General features: G+C 31.8%; 3 protein-coding genes across 7 annotated transcripts; 1 reads left to right on the top strand and 2 right to left on the bottom strand.

The window, feature by feature from the left end:
- Nucleotides 1–1,617: 1,617 nt before the first annotated feature.
- Nucleotides 1,618–4,753, bottom strand: LOC118038053 (monothiol glutaredoxin-S15, mitochondrial). Of its 2 annotated transcripts, XM_035044330.2 has the most exons (7): nucleotides 4,602–4,753; nucleotides 4,458–4,531; nucleotides 3,729–3,878; nucleotides 3,562–3,661; nucleotides 2,720–2,786; nucleotides 1,970–2,048; nucleotides 1,618–1,859 (listed from the first exon to the last, which is right to left on the bottom strand). In XM_035044330.2, the coding sequence occupies exons 2-7, from the start codon at nucleotides 4,521–4,523 to the stop codon at nucleotides 1,803–1,805; spliced, it is 519 nt and encodes a 172-aa protein (XP_034900221.1). In that variant the 5' UTR covers nucleotides 4,524–4,531; nucleotides 4,602–4,753; the 3' UTR covers nucleotides 1,618–1,802. The 2 variants fall into 2 exon arrangements, with proteins under 2 accessions (XP_034900221.1, XP_034900220.1); XM_035044329.2 differs by having other exon boundaries at nucleotides 4,458–4,743.
- A 5,985-nt stretch (nucleotides 4,754–10,738) lies between these two features.
- LOC118037976 (uncharacterized) lies at nucleotides 10,739–13,498 on the bottom strand. Its single transcript, XM_035044174.2, has 3 exons — nucleotides 13,429–13,498; nucleotides 13,074–13,155; nucleotides 10,739–12,538 (listed from the first exon to the last, which is right to left on the bottom strand). The coding sequence occupies exon 3, from the start codon at nucleotides 12,491–12,493 to the stop codon at nucleotides 10,988–10,990; it is 1,506 nt and encodes a 501-aa protein (XP_034900065.1). The 5' UTR covers nucleotides 12,494–12,538; nucleotides 13,074–13,155; nucleotides 13,429–13,498; the 3' UTR covers nucleotides 10,739–10,987.
- A 322-nt stretch (nucleotides 13,499–13,820) lies between these two features.
- Nucleotides 13,821–18,174, top strand: LOC118038047 (uncharacterized). Of its 4 annotated transcripts, none has more exons than XM_035044320.2 (8): nucleotides 13,821–14,012; nucleotides 15,100–15,527; nucleotides 15,611–15,715; nucleotides 16,497–16,738; nucleotides 16,931–17,013; nucleotides 17,223–17,334; nucleotides 17,775–17,849; nucleotides 17,957–18,174. In XM_035044320.2, exons 2-8 carry the CDS (start codon nucleotides 15,266–15,268, stop codon nucleotides 18,134–18,136), a joined length of 1,059 nt encoding a protein of 352 aa, XP_034900211.1. In that variant the 5' UTR covers nucleotides 13,821–14,012; nucleotides 15,100–15,265; the 3' UTR covers nucleotides 18,137–18,174. The 4 variants fall into 4 exon arrangements, with proteins under 4 accessions (XP_034900211.1, XP_034900213.1, XP_034900212.1 ...); XM_035044322.2 differs by having other exon boundaries at nucleotides 16,509–16,738; XM_035044321.2 differs by having other exon boundaries at nucleotides 15,163–15,527.
- Nucleotides 18,175–22,244: the final 4,070 nt, after the last annotated feature.

Below are 22,244 nucleotides of genomic sequence, written 5' to 3' on the forward strand. Positions count from 1 at the left end.
AAAACAAAAATTTCTCCACAAAACAACTTTAAATATGATAAAAAAATAATTTTTGTATTATTCAAAAATACACTAAACAACTTCACCAAAAAATTACCATGTTCAGTCCATTATTGTCCAGCATATCAAATATTACCTAAGTGTTAGTTTTCTGTAATTAATCATCAGAATGCTTATTTATGAGCATATTGAATCTTTTAATAATTCCTTGTTTCTATCCATCAAAACTTTTCAAAACCCCACATGGCCAAACGATAACCAGCAATCCTAACCAGGTAGTGTTTTCATCTCCTTCGCCAATGATTCTTACTAAGTTACCGTAACAACCAAGGGAACCAACCTGAACACATAACAAAAGAAGTGCTCTGGGTATGCTCAAGAAGCACGATCACCAATACCAAATATACAGATGCAGCTCATAATCACCTGTTGGAACAAATACTTTTAACATTTATGGTCTACTATAGCATATTGTTATTAAACAAAATTTAACCAGTCAGGGTAACCCAGGATGTAAAACGAGTTTTAAATAAATAAAATATAAGCTCGTAATTATTCCGGTCAAACTTGAGCTACTACGAGGTCAATTCAAAACTTGAGTAACCTAGTGTAATTTAAGTGATATCTAGTTTCTATATATATATATATAAAATACAAATTAGTTTATGAATAATTAGTCACATATCGTTTTTTATATCTTACTTACATATGAATTGTTTCTTAATTTTTTGATGTGAGATGATTATATATAGCTTATATGAGATAACTATACTACATTTTATTTTATTTTAATAATTTATATTCACTTGCATTGATTCTTAAATTTTCAATATAAAACAACTATATTTGACTACATGAATTGTTTTTTTAAGTTTTTGATGTAAAATACCTACGCTTCATATATATATATATATATATATATATATATATATATATATATATAATATATATATATATAATTATATATATATCCACATTAATTGATTATGAAATAAGTATATTACATCTCACATTTCTTTTTTTATAACTTACATCAATATAAATTATCTTTTAATTTTTTAATATGAAATAATTGCACTACACTACATATTTTTTTTATACTCTACATTCTCATTCTCATGCATTATTTCCAAACTTTTTTATATAAAATATTAAAAGCTCATACATAATTTTTTAAAATTTTTCCGAATTAACCAAGATCAACTCATATGACCCAAGACCCGGTTCTTATTCAGGTCAACCAACTAACTATGTTAAAGCATTGAGAGCAATCCTCTATTGGACTGCATGGAATGTTAAATTCTAAAACAGATAAACAGCATGAACATTTACATTCTATTTGACAAAAGTACATAATCCAGAAAACATTTTGAAGTTTTGGTTATCAGAAAGAGAATGCCAGACAGAGAAACAAGACAACTGCATGAAAAAAATGAGGCATATGCTTGACTAGCATCACATAACAAAATTTCATAATTAGTTATTCGCTTCACGGTAATCATTCTACCTTCTTTTAACCATTTTTCCACTTGGTGGTTAACTTCCAAATGCAGCGAAACTTGAAAGAATTCAATCGCAAGTTCCCTATGCAACAATTTCTTGATGCAACACAAAGTATAGAGATTGATGACAATGAATTTATTGTTGTTGAAAACAAGAACAAACAGTTTGAGCTTATAGTGCTGAAACATGCCTATCATAAACCTTGCATATTAGTGTCTCATCACTTCCGGTTGAAGCAAAGGAAAAAAACGGAGACCATAATAACCCATCAAATTTTCCGAAAATTCAGCCAGAAAGACTTATTCAGACTCCTCTTTTCCTGCAATATCTTGGAGCTTTTCTTTCAGTTCGCCAGTCTGCAAAGGAGGGGCCATAGAACCCAGATCAACTCATGGAAAGTTTGATACTGCCAAAATTTTACTTACCCTAAAATTCAAGAAAAAGAGGTCTACTTTAAGTCACTGACCTGGTGCATATTCATAATTATATCTGAGCCACCTATAAACTCTCCCTTGATAAAAATTTGGGGAAATGTAGGCCAATTGCTGCAAAAGAAATTGGAGGGTCAAGAAACAAGTGTTCTTGCAAATAATATTTTTTAAATCACTCTACAAGCATATTGGGAAAAATCATTTTTAAGTGGCATGACAACAAAGAGTTTCATCTCTACATCCCTTCCCCTTCTTTTCTTTTGACTTGGGGTCAAAAGCAGGAGAGGAAGTATAGCTGAGATTGGTCCATGGAACCAAGTACAAACACATAATCGTGCATAAATTACCAAAATTTTATCTTTTAAGCAAAAGAAGGAAATTGGACATAAACCAAAGAAACATAATATAACAAGCAAGGAAATACTCTTTCCACAGACATTTCTGGAACAGAAAAAAACACCCAGGTACAGTCCAACATCAATTATCAAGCCGAAAGATATTTTAACATCACGAGGAAAAAAATAATTGCCTTAACAAACAGAACAGATGATGCTAGACTAGACCTTGAATACCATTGCAATGGATTCTACAAATGCATGTCCAAAGAGATTCCAAATAAAAACTCAAAGAGCAAACTCTATGAATTGCAGCAGTCTGTCTAGACAGCATCCAAAGAGAATTCACAAGTTTTAACATCGAATTTCTTGCAGGCCTGTACTTATGTATCAAGACTTGCTCCCATTAACTACTCATGTTACTCATATAAACCACCAAATGGAACTAACCTGTATGCTTTTACTCCAGTTCTTAGGTCAGGATACTCCAATATATTTCTAGCAGTTAACGGAACATCTGCAATCACCAAACACCAGATCAACTGACATTGCCATTCAAAGATAACAAATTAAACCACCATAGAAACTAATGGGCATTGGCCAGCCACAATACTGCCATTAAACAATTTAGAAAAACTTGAAACACATACTTTATATCAACAAAAATATTGAGCCTTTTCAATCAGCATCAAATTAGTTGACAAATGCATCTAAAGTACATGTACATTTACATAAAGCTAATAACAAAATAGTCAGATTGGTATTCAATAATTTCATGCTTTCTCAACCTGACTAAATCTCTGCTAGGAAATAACCAATCATTTAAATAACTCCTTTCTGTTAGTGCTACAGTCAAAGTTTTTGTTTTTGTTTTTTTTTTTAAAGAAATTCTTGTTATCACTGAACATTACATAGCTATTTATTTCAACCAATATATCTTCAAAATGAGAAGGAATGGCAAAATATCCAGACCACCTAACTAGGGTCGTATTTTAGGCTTCGTAAGCAGATCTAATACAGTATAACCCCCTCTCATGCATGCTCTAGATGGTAGTGAAATAATCTTTAGAATTTACAAAAAAGCAATTTCAGCCACTATAATGCTCTCATTACCCATGACCCTTACCATTCTCAATCCCTCCTTTTCTAGTCCACCAACAGTGAGGTTACCAGTAAAGAGAAAGGAACTATTTTATATCATCCATGTATTTGCTACATGTGTGGGTTAACAATATTTACTGTCAAGGAAAGATTGGATTCAGATTATCAAACAAAAAGGTTTTAACACTTACTGTATTGTTTCAATACTCTAACCGCCAGAGCACTAAATCCACATTGAGGAAGGTCAGGATATCCCTTCATGTAAATTACTATTGGGTGTTCCTTGACATCCTGCACAACAAATAAAAAATGACCATTGAGAGATAACAGAAAAGAAACTAGCATCAGCTACATATACCTTGTCAACAAGTTCCTTAATATTAATTCCGCTACAACTCCCACTCTCATTCACAGCCTTATTATTTGGTTGAAAATCTGCATGACTGTCGGGATCATTGGGAATGTTGGTAGAGAATCTGAGCTTGACGTTGTTAAAAGATGCAGGCACCTACAAATAAACCAAGCAAAGCATGACATGAGCCATCCATACTCACTTCATGTATATGTTGAGACTTTGCAATTTGTTTGCCCAACTGATATTACACATCACTCAAGAATCTCAAGTTTATCATATAGTTAAACTGCCAACTCGTTCAAAAATTATTTCGTTTACCAAGTTCATGAAGAGCAGCTACAAAAATAGCACACACAAAGTTTAGATGGTTCTCATTTTGCCAAACCCTAAAAGAAAAGAACTTTCCAAGGAATATTCCAACATTCCAAAAGGGCCAAGGATCAAAAACCAAAATCACTGCTACGCCCAAGAAAACAGAACTACAAGTAAAGTTTGGTTCTTCGGAGCAAAACCTTAAGAAACCCTAAAAATAAATAAAGGAAGCTGCAAACAAATGGGAAATCGCACAAATGAAAAATCAAAGTTACGAAAGAGTAACTAAAACCCTAAATCTTGAAGCCACGACTGGGTTCCGGGTAAAATGAGGGATTCTGAACAGCCTAAAAAAAAATTCTCAAAATCAAAAGGTATCAAATCTACCATTGATCACATAATAATTAGTTGGGTTCTTACAATTCTAGGAGACTGTGATGCACGCGAAATACCCTTCAAGATTGTATTCGACAGGAACCTTGCCATTATTCCTTCTGCAAAAATCAATTTCTATTTCAGAAATTGACAAGCATACAAGAAGTAAAGGGATTGAGAGAGGTTTGCCTCTTTGACTTTGTTGGTTCCAGAGAAGCCCCGCCAAATCGAAGACTCAAAATGAGAGGCGCACACAACACCCTAAACCTTAATTCCCTTCGGAAAAACTAGTTTACAGTGCCTTCCTTAGCTGCGGATGGAATAAAAACAAATTGAAGGTAGAAAAGATGTCCAGCAATATGAGGCATTTAACAATGTTATTACACGTGGCATAATTTGCCAATCTTAAAATTTTTTAAATTAAACATTTAGAAGTTATTTCCATATAATTCAATTAACTTAAAGAAAAATATAGTTTGAATTTTAAAACAAATTCAAATGATTTTTTTAATATTTAAATAATAATATATTAAATTATTCTAAGCTTTGTAATATAACCCTTTAATTTCATCATTTAATAATGAATTCTAATAAACAAATATCATCACAATAACTTTATAAAAAAATAAAATACTTTTTAAAAATTAAAAAATATAAAAAATTAATAATAAAAAAGTTCACCTACTACCTCTTAATATCAAATTATAAGAGTTTGAGATCAAGAAATTTGTTCTTTCTATAATTTTATATTCGAGTCATGTTATTACTAATATGATAGTCACTAAAAATTTACATAATCGTTAACTTTAAGTCTCGTGAGATTAGTTAACGTATTCAAAAGCTAACCCGGATATCCATATTAATAAAACAAAAAAAAAAATATTGTGTTGCACCAAGTTTTTTAACATGGACACAAAAAATAAAATTACTCCTATAATATAACACAAATACTAAAACAAAAATAGATTAATTAAACAAAATTTCTCTAATTTCAAATTCGATATCTCCCTCGTCTCTATGAACACCATTTTTTAAAATAATTTATTTAAGCACTTAGCCTAAATTTACTTTTCTTGGAATCCTCAACATTTTTTTTCTTGTCGGTGCCAGTCATATTTTTTTGAAAACTAAAAAAAAAAAAACCCAAATTAAAGCTTGTGGTTGTGGGTTCTAATTTTAAAATCTTGTGAATTTGCGCAGATATTTCATTTTTGTGATGAAAAATCTTTGTGTGCTTTTGTGTTAGGATGTTGAGTTGCCAACAATAATAGAGGAAGAAGAGGGATCAACGGTGCCGAGTGGTTCGTCTGTATTTTGATTGGCAATGAGCAGAAAAAGAAGCAGTAAAATATTTTAATTTTTTTGTTGAATATTTTTAGTAATTATATAAAATATAATAACAACTTTTAAAAATTTTTTGTTGATTTTTTTTTATGCATAGTTATACAACTTAAAGATGTAAAATATAACTTTTATATGAGTTATAAAAACAAAATAACTTGTAAAAAAAATCAAACAAAGTAAAAAAACAACTAAATATTTTATATATGAATTCTAAAGCATATTTAGAAATATGATAGTGATTTTTTTCAAAGTATTTTTTTTTATATAAATATATTAAAATAAGTATTTTTAAAATTATTTTTAATATCAGTACATTAAAACGATGTAAAAATATATATAAAAAATAAATTTATATCAAATTATTTTTAAAATTTTCCCATTCCAAGCATTGCTAAAATATTTTTTAAAAAATAAAAGAATATCAATCTATATTAAATTATTAATAACTCAAGTCCCTCTTCTCTCTTATCTTGATTCCCAATCTCATCAATTTCTTTAATTTTTTATGATGGTGTTGAAAAGTACAGTGACAATTATTTTTTTAAATATTTTTTATTTTAAAATATATTAGAATAATATTTTTTTATTATTTTTTTAAAAAATTATTTTTTATATTAGTATATTAAAATAATTTAAAAATATCAAAAATATATTAATTTAAAATAAAAAAATTTAAAAATTTTTTTCCAGCCGCATGCTAAAGACTGCCCTTGTATCCTGAAACATTGTGGCTCCCTTAAACCTTCCTCGCACTCCTTTACGTCCTTGATAAGCGTGTCAAAGGCCAATGTCTCAACAACACCAGCACCTTCAAATTCACGACTTACATCAAAACTTTTCTCTTTATCCTCGCTCGTCTTGATAATGGCTATGGTCTTCGTAAAAAAAATTGGTTGCATTTGTTCAGATATTTGTGCAAGTGTATTTTTGTTTATACATAATTGTTTGTACAGTAAAATAATGAAAATACCCCTAATAATAATAATAAATTAATTATTGTGGATAGAGGTATATAGATATTTTTTGTTTTTCATTTAAAAGAGAATTACATATGTATCCTTGAATCCCAAAAAAAATTTAATGTATTAGGATTAGGGATATTAGAGTTTTTTTTGTCTAATTTTGTTGTTAATTATTAGTTTTCATGAGAGTAGAATAATAATTTATCATTCGAATAATCTTTTTAATTAGAAAAGTTATTGGCGTGCTAATTTTGTTGTTAATTGTTGGTTTCCATAAGAGTGGAATAATAATTTATCATTAAAATAATCTTTTTAATTAGAAAAGCTACCGACGTGTGTTCAACACGCTCCAAAGCGCCTACACCATTCAGGCGACACCTGTAACGCCACTTGATGGCCAAAACTAGTTTTTTATCGTCTCCTTAGATGCGTCAGTATATCATCTTCCATGTGGAGCGACGCATCCTTTTTCATGTAGAGTGACGTCTGACGGTTTACGATGGTTGGATTATCGATGATGGTTATTTGATTTGCCCCCCTTCATTTCCCTCTCTTAACAAGTAATGTACACCAATGTCCTCTTTGTTTCTTACTTTTTAATTTCAATCCTCATTATCTTAATTTTGCATTTTTTTTAATTTATAGAAGTTTTTTTATCTTTTCAATTTAGTTCTTTAATTACAATTTCTCATATGTTTTTTTTTTAATTTTAGTCCTCATTCTTTTAATTTTTTATTTTGTTCTTATAGCTTTTATATAAGTTTTTTTTTTCAATTTAGTCCTTCAATTGCAATTTCTCAAATGTTTTGTTTTTCATTTTGATCCTTATATATATTTTTTTATTTTTTTTCCTTGACACTTTTGTTGTTTTTTTTTTCAATTTCATCATTCAATCAAATTTTTTGTTGTTTTATTTTTTTTTCAGTTTGACTCTAATTCTTTTGATTTGTTTTTCCTTTTATTAAATTTATTTTTCAATTCAATTTATCCCTCTAATTAATGATTTTTTTTTCACCCTTATTTTTTAGATTTTTTTGTGTAATTGATTTGTTTTTTGTTTTATTTTTCAACATTGAATTTGTTGGAGATTCGGCTTCGTATAATCTTATCATTCTGCATTTGTTAGTTTTAATATTGATTTTTGTGATTATTTTCAAGTTTTTTCTATGAGTTTATCCCGGTTTCATGACCTAGATCACGTGTTTTGCACATCTTTTTTTAATATAATTTTTTTTAGTTGTTTTGTTTTGTTTGATCTTTCAAGATATTATTTTGATTCATCTATAATTTTTTTATTTATTTCATATAAACAAAGTTTATTTTTCAAAATAAAAAAAATATTTCTAAAAAATATTGTTAATGTGTTTGGCCTTGCGTAATATTTTTTATTATGCTTATTTATTCAGTTAATTTTATTTGTATTTATCTTCTAAATCATGAGTTTTTTAGGGTGTAGATTTATCTTTTATTGATTTAAATAAATAAATTCAATAAACACAATCGGGTTAATGTTTCATTTTATGTGATTGAATATTTTGATCTACATTCATTTATCAATTTTTTCAATTTTTTTCTTGGTTATTGTTAATGTGTGTGTGTGTGTGTATATATATTTATTTATTTACATAAATGATTATCAATTTATTTAATTAAATACATGCTTAGATTTTTTTTATTTATATTTTAAATTTTTTTATGTAAAAAATATATTGAAGCAGTCTATATACCCAATTGTTTTTAAAAAAAAAAATTTATAACTCACAGCTAGCGATTGAACTAATTAAAGAACTCTAAAACACGTATATTTTTCACTTTAGCGTTTTTTTTTCTTTTCGTTTTGCCTATGGGTTTTTTTTTTTTTTGCTTTTTTCTTTGTGTGTTTTTTTTATTTTAATGAATTTTTTTTTGTTTAATTTAGTTTGTTAATATGAAATTTTTTATTTATTTATTTATCATACTTTCATGACACAGATCTTAGGTTTGACGGGTTAACCTGGTTTAACGAGTTAACCTGAATTTTTTTTTTTTAATATTTTTTTTCTCTTTTAATCAATATTTTTTTGTTTAATTTAGTTTGTTAATTTTTTTTTTCGTTTGACCCATTAATGTTTTTTTATTTAGTTATCAAACTTTCATGACGTGAATTCTAGGTTTGACGGGTTAACCTGATTTGACGGGTTAACTCAGTTGATTCAGATTTTTTTTTCTTTTTCGTCATTAGTAATAGGCTTATGTCTTTTGTTTTTTTTTTTTTGTTTTTTTAATTAGTTTTTTTCGTTTAGTTTAGGTTGTTAATGTTCAATTTTTTTTTTCTATTTCTTTTAATGAATTTTTTTGTTTAATTTAGTTTATTATTGTGAAATTTTTTTTATTTAGTTATCGTACTTTAATGACACGGATCTCGGGTTTGACGGATTAACCTGATTTAACGAGTGAACCTGAATTTGTTTTTTTTGTTTTTTTTCCTTTTTAATCAATTTTATTCATTTAGTTTAGTTTGTTATTTTTTTTTTCTATTTAGTTATCAAACTTTCATGACGTGAATCCCATATTTGACGGGTTAACCTGATTTGATGAGTTAACTTAGTTGATTCAGATTTTTTTTCTTTTTCCTCATTGGTAATAGACTTATGTTTTTGTTTTTTTTTTTAATTAATTTTTTTCATTTAGTTTAGGTTGTTAATGTTCAATTTTTTTTCTATTTCTTTTAATGATTTTTTTTTATTTAATTTAGTTTGTTAATATGAAAAAAAGTTTTTAGTTAGTTATCATACTTTCATAACATGGATCTCAGGTTTGACGGGTTAACCTGGTTTAACGAGTTAACCTGAATTTTTTTTTTCTCCTTTTTAATTAATTTTTTTCGTTTAGTTTAGTTTGGTAATTTTTTTTTCGTTTAACCCATCAATTTTTTTTTTCTATTTAGTTATCAGACTTTCATGACGCGAATCCTAGGTTTAACGGGTTAACCTGATTTGACGGGTTAACTTAATTGATTCCGATTTTTTTCCTTTTCCTCATTAGTACAGGCTTATGTCTTTTGTTTGTTTTTGTTTTCTTTTTAATTAATTTTTTTTCGTTTAGTTTAGGTTGTTAATGTTCAATTTTTTTTTATTTAGTTATCGACTTTTATGACACGGATCCCGGGTTTGACAAGTAACCTGGTTTGACAGGTTAGCCCGATTAATTCTGGGTTAACCCGTTACTTTTTTTTTTTCTATTTAGTTATCAAATGTTCACGACACGAATTCCAAGGTTTAACGGGTTAACCTAATTAATTCAAATTTTTTTCCTTTTTCTTCATTAGTTTTTTTCTTTTTAATTAATTTATTTAATTATCATGTTTTTATAACATGACCTTGCAGCCAGATTCCGCATCCAAGGCTATTGGGTTTGGTATTGGAGCTAGACCTACTAGGTCATGCAAGTTTATTATTATTATTATTATTATAAATATTACTTTTGGGTCAGACGTTATAGCCAAACCCAAGATTCTTGGATATAGCCTTTAGATTTTAGTTTTTTTTTGGTATTTTATATATAAAAAAAATTAACCCGCAGCATCGCACGATTATGGACTAGTATATATATATATATATATATATATATATATATATATATAGAATGGTGCAGTGATTATTTTCAAAGTATTAATTGGGCCAGCCTATTTTAAACTATAAGAGGTGAGGTTTAAAGTAATTGTTTCTTTGATTTTATTCATTTTCGTTACTCGCAAATGTTGAAAATTATCCCAATATATCAATTTGTTTATTGTAGTTTTTTAGAATGGGCCAACGCTTGCAAGCTTCACCGCTGGCTCATGTATTTTTATTTTTAACATAAATAAATTCATTTTATTTATCATCAAATACCATGTTCTTGGAGTCTCATTCTTGAAATCTTGTTAGGACAATCTTGAGATGGCCTAATCCTGTCAGTGAGGAAAAGCTAGAACTGTTGTTTGAACCCATTTTTTAAGATCAAAGGAGTGATTGTGTGAGCCACTGCTGGTTTGGGACCTAAAATCTTCCTTCAACACGCATTCAAATGTTTCACAACAGAATAGAAAGATTGAAAAAACTCAGAATATGTTATATTATCAGAGCACAAAAGACTTTTGAAAGATAAAATTATCAACATCCAGTACTCAATTCTTCACTGCGTGTCGGCCGTCTCCACTGTTATCGCTCCACAGACTACGGTTAGAGTTGTCGTCGTTCAGCCTACATTGCCTTCTCTCCAACGGATTTTGCTATTTTGTCTTAAAGTTCAGGGCGTCCTCTCTGACGGTCTGCGCCTGAAACTGTCACTCCGCCTGAGCTGGTTTCTCTCCGTGCGATGACTCCAAAAATTACCGTTCTCTCTAAAGTTACCATTTCTACTGAAACCATCATTCTGTCTATGGCTATTTAGACCATGTCGCATTCGCTCTGGATCGTTATTCCTAGAACTGTTGTTCCATCTAGTATTGTTGGTTCGTCTGCTGGTATAACTATGGCTGTTCAGACCATGCAGCATCCTCTCTGGACTACTACTCCCAGAACTGTTGTCCCGTCTAAAATTGTTGTTGGTTCGTCTACTAGCATAACTAGCCCCCCTTTCATAGCCTGCTGGTGACATGTTTCTGTTCCATCTGAAATTGTTGGTTCGTCTACTAGCATAACGAGCCCCCCTTTCATAGCCTGCTGGTGACATGTTTCTATTCCATCTGAAATTGTTGGTTCGTCTACTAGCATAACGAGCCCCCCTTTCATAGCCTGCTGGTGACATGCTTCTGTTCCATCTGAAATTGTTGGTTTGCCTACTGTTATGGCTAGTCTCCATATCATGGTCTTCTGGCGACATCTCAAGTTCAAAACGGAGGAGGACAACAGGACGGTCATTTAGGTTTGAAGTTCTCCCAACCTGATAAGAATATCTTCTATTTCTGTCTTCATTCTCCTCATCTTCTTCTTCATTTGGGCTGACCATAGCAGGGAGGTCGTCAAATTCTCTACCAAGCTCCTCTTGTTCCTCTCTTGTTAAACCGAGCGTAGCAACAATGTCCGCCACATCTCTTTCATACTCAAAGCTGGCCCAGTCATGTTGTCGTTGGATGTCCACCTCTGATGGGCGGATGAAAGGATGGTCAGACCTTGCGTGCTTTCTAAGTTCTGAATAACTCCCACTAAAATCACAATTCTCCCAAGAACAACTCCGTACCTTGGAATTCATGAATTCTCGAGCAGGCTTTACAACAGTCCATCCATAGATTTGTCCTCGACACAGAGGGCACCAAAGCTTAGGCTGCGGTTCACTCTCTTTATGCTCAGTTTGCCCAGGCAGTTGCAGTTCTCCCCCTGTTCTATTGGAAACAGAAGGAATCTCTTGCAAAATTTCCACGGATGGAGATGACACATTAGACTTGCGGAATTGGTCGAGGCAGTTTGAGTGGCGATAGCTAGTATTGCACATGTGAGGCCGGCAGCCTTTGCCAGAGGAAGAACATTGTAAGAGAACAGCATTGTGGGGATGTTCCATGCAAATGGGGCACCGAATTTCTTCCCATTCTTTGACATCTTTGGTCGATCTCAATGATCTCTCGGGATCGTCACCTTTATCACGTGGACGGTCCACAGAGACGGGGCACCTAAAATTCCCCCATTTTTGGACATTCTCCTCCGACCCCAATGAGCTTTGGGTTTTGAATTGCTCAGTATTTTTTGAACTCCAAGGGTAAGGCGACGATCTAGACCGATCAGAAGACAAACGATCGACTCTTCTATCCCCTGGCATTTTCAGAACTTCGAACTCACTTCTCTCTTAAAAAGAATATGATCCCTTGATAATCATAGAAAATCATGTAATCAGTGAATTGAGTTTAGCTTTAAACATACGAAAAGCAACAATAAAACAGTACAAAATAAACTGTAACTCGAAGAAAATAGTCATCAAATCCAAGAAACCATTTATTTACCCAAATAACACAACAAAGAAAGCAATGGTCTTGCAAACATAAAGCAGGAAGTCACATTCCTTGTGTTAGCAAATATTATTTGTTAACCTAGTAGATTTCAAGAGTGTGCTCATCACTATTAATGTCCTGTATAAAGTGTCGAATAGAACAATCATTACCCAAAACTATAGTCCAAAGGAGAAACACAACAACAACATATTCTGTACTTGCGAAGAACTTAAATTAAGGTCACCTTACATCTTTTTAAAAATTGATTTTTTCTGGAATTACTTGAAACATACCCCATTATCTTTTGTGGCTAGTTTTCAGCAGCAAGTCAGATGCACTAACAAATAAGCAACTAATACTGGATAAATAGAATCTCAAATATCATTAAAAAAGGTGGCATAAATTACATACCAAGCAGTTGATCGATTTTCTTCGAACAAGCCAACCAACTCTAAGCAGATGTGAGAAGCAGCAGAGACCCAAGTCAGCTCAACTGAAACAATAAAAGAAAAGACAATTTTACTGATACAAAAACCATAAGATTTATAGATTTAATAGCGACAACTTGGAGCCCGGAGAGAAGCTTGTGATCCCTCTGAACATGCACAAACACGACGAGTGAGGAATGCATGGCATCAAAAGCAACAGGCAGGAATACGAGATGAGAATTTCATCAAGCAAACCACATCATAGACATGAAACAAGAAGCATCCTTTCAAGAAACAAGCTAATAACTAGTCCAGTTGAGAGAGGAAGTCTAAGTCACCTGAAGATCCGAGAGAGACGGTTTGGCTTATCATATAAGAGTATAACACGGCTTGATCGTTACTAATGAGGTCCTTGTATATATTTATAGCACAATAAGTTAACGGTTTTTTTTTTTTTTTGATCTAAGGTCGGTGCAAGAACCCTCGATGTGGTCGGTAATAGCAAAGGCCCAAACAAAATTTTGAGTGTTTGGATTATTAGTCTTACGCCCAAAGCCCATTCTATGACACAACTGTCTCTGTCTCTGTGTTTGTGTTTGTGTCAATCTGGACTGTTTGAAAAGGTTGAATCCGATTCAGACTCAAAGAAAGAAATAAAATGGAAAGGTGAGTCAACTTGAATGATCATAACGACGTCGTTTCGAGCACCTGAATAACCTAATTTCAACTCAGCTAACTTAACTTTGGCCGCACCCTAAGAAATTAAAAAAAAAAAAAAAAAGAGAAAAAGAAAACATCCCATTCAATTGCTCATAATTCATCAAGAAAGATCACGATCGGGAAAATAATTTCCTTGTTAGATTTTCTTACGCGAAGACATTTTTGATGGATTCCTTGAAGAATTTTTCTTCTGCTTGCTGAGGTACTTACTAGTTCACAGTGTCTAGTTTTTTATGCTAGTCAAGAAGCTCTCTTTTTTTCCCCTTGAGGAAAAAGAAAAGGTAATCAAAACAATGAAAACCATGTTGCTAAGGTTTCCCTCGGCTGCATTCCTAGTATGAATAAAGTCAATACTAAATTAATTCTGTTCAATATCTTTCCCCACACAAGCACCGCCCGACGAAGGGGGGACGGGGAAAACTAGAGGCCTAAGACCTTCGACCCTTTGTTTTAAATGGGGGTGCCCGCGAAGGTTCAGTTGCTCTTCCAGGGAAGGAATTGCCAGTTTATGCTAACTAGCAAGCAAACTCACCAAGATATATTCCCATTGCGGGCTTTCTTCATCTTTAGTGCTCACTAGAATTAGAATGGGTTCAATCAAATTCTATTGCTGACCAAGTTTACCAATCTTTAAGTTAATTTTCCAGTAGTGCTAAAAATGGGATTGGTGTAATGGCATAGCTGGTAATGTATTCATGGAAGAGTTATTTGAGATTCTATTAAATAGGACTAATGCATTCAAAGCCGGTAGTTTTTCCGGCAATATATTAGTATTTTGTAATCCAATTTCCTAAATTAGGATTATTTCTCATGTATGCCGATTGTTATAGTCTGGTGGAATTTGTAGTTATTAATCTTTTTCATAGATAGAAACTGGAATTGGAACAGGGAAATGGGTGCTCGTGCTGGACTTGTGTACTCAATATTGTGATAGAGACCATTATTTAAAGCGTAGAATAACTATTAAACTTTTTGGAGCTTCCAATTCACATTGGAAACAGATAAATAATGAACCTCACCTCTAATATGAATGCCAACTCCTGTAGAATTGCAGGATTCATTACATCAAACAGTGGAATGGAGGTTGCTACTTTAGTTCACTTTTCCTTTTTAGCCTATGTTGATGGCAATGTAATGTTTGGACATTTAGCATTAAATTGCATGGTCAAGTGTTGTTTCATGCTTTAAATTTTCATTAAACTTGTGTTTTTTAACTTATTTGTGTGTGTTTTGTATTTGAACTTTAGAAATTTGGATGTTTAGAAGTTTGATGACTTGTTTAAATTTAGGTTCTATTGCAAACTTTTCTCTCTCGAAGTTTTACAAGTCCTATACGGTTGAAAAATTGATAGGCTGAAGCTGCACTGAACCAGCAGTGAACTGGTGAACTGTAGCTGGAGAAACCTTTTCTCGTATTCTGTTGCCTCCCTGTTAGCATAAAAAACCGGGGAAAAAATGCAGATTTTGGTGAAAATGGTAACAGGAAAGACCCTAACACTGGGGATGGAGTCTTCAGACACAGTGGACTGTGTAAAGGCCAAAATCAAAGATGAGGAAGACATCCCACAAGACCAGCAATGCCTTATCTTTGCAGGAAAACAGCTGGAAGATGGCCAAATCCTTGCTGACTTCAGCATCCACAAGAAGAAGAAAACAAAGCCCCTCAAGTTTACTCTGCTCCAGGTTGATGATGTCGCTACTGCACCAAAACAGTTAGGTAAAATCATTTCATAGGAAACTCTTAAAATTGTTTATTCTTGGTGTTTCGTGTTATTATAACATGAGGAAACTGTGCTGCAGATGTCCAAAATGTAGAATCAGAAGCAGCAGTTGCCTCGACTAAAGCTAAAAAATCAAAGAAGAAGAAACGTGCTGCATCTGATGCGGGAGACACAATTGATACTGGTATCGATTGTCATACAGTTGATTTTTAATTCTACTTACTGTTCCTTGTTTGCGTTGTCTGCAATTCCTTTGCATAACTTACAAAATACATGGCTTATTATGTTTAGCACTTGAAAGACAAATATTATGACTTGATAAGATGATAGGTCCTCTGTTTATGCAATTGGATTTAGTTTTAAGTTTCATTTACTTAATTAGAAGCAGATAATATACAGTTTTGAGTTAATGGTTAGCCCGGTAGTCCTACTATCATACAGCTTCATTTCTTTTCTTTTTTAATTATTTATTTTGGCTCTGATTGGAGAAAGAGGATTCACTGTAATAGAAGATATTAGGGATAGGTACTTTTCTGTGAGGGCCATTAGCTTTGACTGAAGACAGGTTTTATGAACTAAATAGCAATTTAATAGTCAATGAAAAATATTTGGAGAAAGAGGATTATTGTGGGATTAGGTTCTCAAGTTTTCTTATTACTCCAATGTCGAAATGAGCCTTTTAACTCATATCACTCTGCCTTCACTGTGGTGGTGGTGATCAAGCATGTAATTCTAGCAAGAAGAAAGGAGTTGAACCCTCCCAATATTTATTCAGTCTTACATGCGTGGAAGTTGACAATGTCAATTCTAGTCAAATACTTACATTCAGCTCCTGCTAGTGTTTTATCCTATTCGTTGGAACCACCAGGAGTGTTAGTGTGACACAAATGCCTGACAAATAATTTTGTTATTACTGGATTGAATACTAATGTATGCTCGCTCACACATTCACTTAACTGATATAGAACATGGTGCAGCAACTGATGGAGTCCTTGTTGAGTATGATGTCAATGAGCCGACCATGGGGGAAAAACTTGCTAGTATAACTTTACAAGATAATGGCAAAACCAACAGCCTTGAGATAGAAGAATCACCTCCTCATGCAAAGCCTCCAAGTGCTGACTCTGTTAACATTCTTCTTAAGCAAGCATTGCGTGCTGATGATCGTGCTCTTCTATTAGATTGCTTATACACCCAAGATGAGAAGGTTGTTTTCTCCACTTTAGATATGTTATGCTGAACTTCACCTACAGGAGGTTTACTTTAGTGTGAAACCAATTGCTAGTATTCTCACCAAAAACTTGAGTGCTCACTTCTTTTCACATTTGTTTTCAATAAGCAGGTTTTTATCAAGAAACAAAATGTACTGGTACATAAGTTGGAGATTTTCTGTTTACAGGTTATTGCAAATTCAATCTCACTGCTCAATCCATCTGATGTGCTCAAGCTCTTACAGTCTCTTCTATCCATAATTCACTCCAGGTGGATAATTATTTGTCTTATCAATTTGTATCTGGTGAATCTGGCAGTCTATCTGTCCATGAATCTTTCAAATTTGTATTTAGTTTGTGGATTTCATTGAACTTCTCTCTTTAATCTTAAAATTCTTAAAGGGGGGACAGAAAAGTACTGTTGGATTTGAAACAAAAATATCTTATTGTCAGGTCTTATGAAATGTGTTTTTGTTCCAGGGGTGCAATCTTGGCGTGTGCTCTTCCTTGGCTAAGAAGTTTACTTCTTCAACATTCAACTGGAATAATGTCTCAGGAATCTTCTTTACATGCTTTGAATTCCTTATATCAGGTGAAAATGAGAACTTCACCCTGGAAAGACTCTGATGGTGATGCATAACAAAAAAAACGAAAAAAAATCTTTTTCTTCTGTAAATTCATGCCCATCCATACACTTTGAACTTCCTTTTGCATTTCAACCAATTGGTTTTTCCCTTTTGATTATCGAGTTGTTTTTTTCATTTGTAATATAGTTGAGACAATCAGATATTGGCTTTCCTTAAATTTCAAAGAAGATATTAGACTGTTCTTTACTGATGGAGTGTTGAGTTCCATTTACTTGGTCATAATTGAATCCCGAGTTCCATTTAAAATTTCAATGCAGATTATGGTGTATCTAACATGTTTTTGAAGTGGGGATGCTTGCATTATTACGTGCTATTGAATCTAATTGGATGATCACTATATAATTCCTCTTAAAGTGTTAATTTAAAGCATGTTGGTTTTATTCAGCTCATTGAATCCCGAGTGTCAACTTTCCAGTCAGCTCTTCAATTGTCAAGTTACATAGACTTTCTCTACGCAGGGGTATGTTTTTGTGCGGCATTATGCAGATAGTGGTTAATGCAGCTTGATTTATTGACAACGTGATCATTTGTTTCTTTCTTTTGTTTTTCCTTTTCTCCTGCAAACAGGTTGTTGATGATGCATCAGATGAAAATCATACAGTAACTCCTGTAATTTACGAGGACAATGATGAAAGTGATGACGAGGAATCTGAAGATGCCATGGAAACAGATCAAGATAGCAAAGAGGATCAGGAAGCGTCTGATGGACTTAGTGATATTGAAGGAAGTGATGGCATGAGTGAGTGATGGCATTATTCAAGCCTATATTGGTTGCCTTTTTTGACAACATTTGACAGTTGATATGATGTCCTAGGAATTAAAGGGCTATCAATTCCACTGTAGAGTAGCTGGACATTGAATCGCTTGACATTACGAGGGAACTACTATAAGCACTTTTCCAGGGAGCGCAAAAGATAATTCGGAAATTTCTCTTATGAGTAGAAGCATATGTCAGGTTTTTGAAAGACAAACCTGGTTTTTTCTGATGTATGTGTGCAAGAGAAATATTACACCATAGCTTGATCGTATTCACTGCTGTACCTTTTGTCAATTTTGTTTTCCTTTGTAGAGCAGGCCTTCCATCGTGTTGCTTGATGACATTTTGAAGAAACCACAGTTGTATCTTCTCTTCTAAGAAAATACGAGAACAAAACACTTGAAACAGCAAAAAATCGTTTTCATGTATTTGCCATTCAATTTGTTGAGATTTATTGATTTGTTGCTAATTAAGAAAATAGCAGTTCCCCAAAGACGGTCTAAATGAACCAGGATTCGATAATTTTCCCTAGCTTGGAATGTCATCGAACCTGCGTAAAGCAGCCGCCTCCCCGTTTTGGTAATTTATGGCTGCACAGGGTAATTCATCGCTCTGAGAGCGCTTGTCCACTAATAAACTTTTCTCATGAACTGTCTATTACTAGTGCTGTATTATAAGTTGGAAATAGATTAGAGAGAGTTATTATATATTAACTATATGATAATTGAATTAATTGAAAGAAACTTAAAAAATAAGGGTTATTTTTCACATACACATGATTATACAAAAACAAGTAAAAACGAGCTACTTATTAATGAACGTGAAGATCATGGAATAAAAACTCAAAAAAAATAAAAGTCTATTAGCAGTTAATAAAAGAAGTTAGTGGAGAATCCTAAATGGGTATGAGGGTAATTAGTTGTTGACGGTGTTGACGTCACTATATAAGACAGATTGCAGGGGAGATAATCATCTTAACGATTCAAACAAAAAACTAAAATCACTACATTGCAATTTTTATCAAGTTCTCAGGAAACTTTTTAACTAGAAACAAATAGGTAATATTTATAAAAGTGATAACTCTATAGGTGATAGAATAATAGGTGATAATCAAAATATATTTTACAATTTTCTTTGTAATTAGCAGGGCTTTGCAATTTTTCAATTTCATAAAAAAAAAAATTACTTAAAAGATGTTTGCATTATCTAGAAGTTTTTAATTTGTGGATATAATCAGAATATGAACCACTCTATATAATATAAGTATTCCTTTTTTATCCTAAGTTATTGAGTTTACTTTATATTCAAGTTGTTTTAATTATTTGGTTACTTCTTCAATTCAACTATTGTATGTATGGAGGTGAATTTAATTATATTATACTTGTGTAACTCTATAATATAAATTTAAAATTATGAGTAGATATAGAACATGAAATACCAACTTTTTAGGATATATATATATATATATCATTAAAAGAGAAATATGCATATCTTAAACGAAGATTAGGATAAAACTAATAGAACCATTGATGGAAAATATTGATGCCTTTGCTGAAAGAAATAGAGGAAAAGGTTAAAAACAAGAATAAAAATTTATGATAATTATTACAAAGAGATTACAATATGATGAATGATAGGTCAACCCATACTATGTAAGAGTCTAAATATTAGAGAGACAGAATTTAAATAAAATACTACGTAACTTCAATAAAATTTCTTGTTAAGAAGTTGTTATAACACTGGAAGATGTTAATCTTAAGTTAAGTGCCAAAATAAAAAAGTGAAAATGATGAAATAATATCTGACTTTAAACATATGAGATGAAAATAGTTGATAAATATATCTAAATCGATGGTAATTGAAGTAAAAAAACATAAAATAAGAAGAAAAGTTAAAGAATCAAACTTTAAGAAAACAAATCCTAAGCCAGTTGGTAAAAAAGCCAATTTAACCAAAATAGTTCAACTTAAAAAGTAGCTTCTCATTAGAAATCTAAAATAAATTTAGGAAAACTTGTAGTTATAGAAGAAGCATAAAGTAATTCAAGAGCAATGATTATGAATTATAAAAAATATTTCACCAAGAAACATGGGTTAAAAAATGATACCAAGCGATCCAAAGTTTTAATACCCTACTAGATAAAGATTAATCTAGAATATATTTTAGGGGTAGTTGAATAGGCTTATGGTTCAAGGGTTTAACAAATCCATAGACCAATCTATAGGAGACCTTATCCAGACTATATATATAGAATCTACCCTTATCCCACCAATTTTATATTCCTAGACTTTACATTGTTCAAATGGTCAAGGGTCGATATATGTTCTGGAATCATAACTAGATTCATTCATCAATGTAAAGAAGTTGTTAATTCTAAACTTTTAAAGTTAAAATTGTTTCTAAATTCATTAATGGGAAGTGCATTTACTTGGTTTAAAATTTACCACCAAACTTTGTTCAAAATTGGAAATGACATGCAAACTATATTCTAGACACACTTTTTTTTAGGACAAAAACCAAAGTTTATATTAGCAGACTTAGTAAGTTTGAAACAATACCTGTAGAGATTTATGAAGTAGTGTTTAGATTGGTTTATGGGGGTTAAAACAAATGTTGATCTAGGATATCTGAAAAGGAATTTGTAATGATATTTGCATAACAAGGTCTAGGGAATGAGAATTGAGAAAGAAATTCGAAGGATGAAAGTTTAAGGATATATATGAATTTGGGGGTAAAAACTTCTTTGGTACGGGAGTTTATTGAGAGGGAGAAAAAAGGTCCTAATTTATGGAACTTATATTATTAAGAAACAGTAAATATATAGATGTGTATAGGAGTTCATAAATAGGGAGCTAATAGTTTGTGATAGTGTTTCATTAGTAAAAAAGAATTGTAAAGCTTTAAGATCTATGAGATCGAAATGAAATAAAGACATTATTCATTTGACATAATCAAGCTAATGATATTTTTATTGGTTTTGAATAGCAAACAAAAGGATGAAGAATGAAAAAGGAAACACACAAACATGTGACTAATGTAAGAATTAAAAAGAAAGAATTATTGTAAATGGTATGGTGCGTGATTGGCTATTCCACAAATAATTTATATAATATTAAAATGTAGATTACAGAGTTTGATAAATTAAAACATGTTAGGTTTTCCTAATAAAAATGAAACAATAAAAATCGATATGGAAACCCTACGAGTTTATTTTTCAATCAATACATTGTTAGCTAATATGATGATTTATTGCTAATGATATTTATTGTCCTTCCATAGGGTGCATTTCACTTTCGGACTTGTTGAACAAAGGAGTTGTTTGATGCCTTGGTAGCACTATCAAATACTTAGAATTTGTGACAACGAATCCAAATCACATAACACTAAAGAATGTATATAAATGACATATAACTACAAGCATACTACGATAATGAGCAAAACTTTTCAAGAGATTTGTTAAATGTAGAGTAGTGAAAGAAGTGAATATAAGTGCCTTAATAAAATAAGAATGCAAATTCTAGAGTGGATAGACCTTGAGTGGGCTCTTAATATCCAAAGTGATTGCCTAGAAAGATGACTAATACAACAATTTAAAGAGGTTGAATGTGGTTGTTGTAATGACTTATGCTGAAGGAACCGCCTATCAAGGAATATGGTCAACATAATTACTTAGAAGGTATAAGGTGTTATTAAAAAAATATGCAAAACCATTGCAAAAAACCAGGCCATGTGCGCAATGATTGTAGTTTTAATTTGAGGAAAAAAAGAGAATGGCATCATTAGGGTAATATAGATACTAAGAAAGAGATATGAAAGAAGATATGGGTTTTCTCATTAGGGTACACTCTAGACAGGACAATCCAGGTTTTTCGTCCTCAAAACTGGAAACCAATAAGAATAAAAAAAAAGTTGGTAAGGAGTTTTGGACCGCCAGAAAGAGTTATTACAATGAAACAATATTTAAGGAACGACCTACCATTGAGTTCAAAAAAGAAATGCTGGACTGAGGTAAGCATCCAAAGAAAAAAGACAGGCTGATAAAATTTTAAAAAGGAAAAGTGCTTAAGAGAATCAACAAGACTATACGAGAATAGACTG

This window comes from Populus alba, chromosome 3 (assembly GCF_005239225.2).
Source record: "Populus alba chromosome 3, ASM523922v2, whole genome shotgun sequence".
Lineage (NCBI taxonomy): Eukaryota > Viridiplantae > Streptophyta > Magnoliopsida > Malpighiales > Salicaceae > Populus > Populus alba.

Bases quoted from the DNA above. Each gene is read 5' to 3' on its own strand.
- LOC118038053 (XM_035044330.2), bottom strand. From the start codon at position 4,523: ATGGCAAGGTTCCTGTCGAATACAATCTTGAAGGGTATTTCGCGTGCA. The intron at 3,879-4,457 runs GTAAGAACCCAA...GTTTATTTGTAG, and splicing joins CATCACAGTCTCCTAGAATT to GTGCCTGCATCTTTTAACAA. The intron at 3,662-3,728 runs GTATATGTAGCT...TTTGTTGTGCAG, and splicing joins TTAAGGAACTTGTTGACAAG to GATGTCAAGGAACACCCAAT.
- LOC118037976 (XM_035044174.2), bottom strand. From the start codon at position 12,493: ATGCCAGGGGATAGAAGAGTCGATCGTTTGTCTTCTGATCGGTCTAGA.
- LOC118038047 (XM_035044320.2), top strand. From the start codon at position 15,266: ATGCAGATTTTGGTGAAAATGGTAACAGGAAAGACCCTAACACTGGGG. The intron at 16,739-16,930 runs GTTGTTTTCTCC...TTCTGTTTACAG, and splicing joins TATACACCCAAGATGAGAAG to GTTATTGCAAATTCAATCTC. The intron at 17,014-17,222 runs GTGGATAATTAT...TTTTTGTTCCAG, and splicing joins CTATCCATAATTCACTCCAG to GGGTGCAATCTTGGCGTGTG.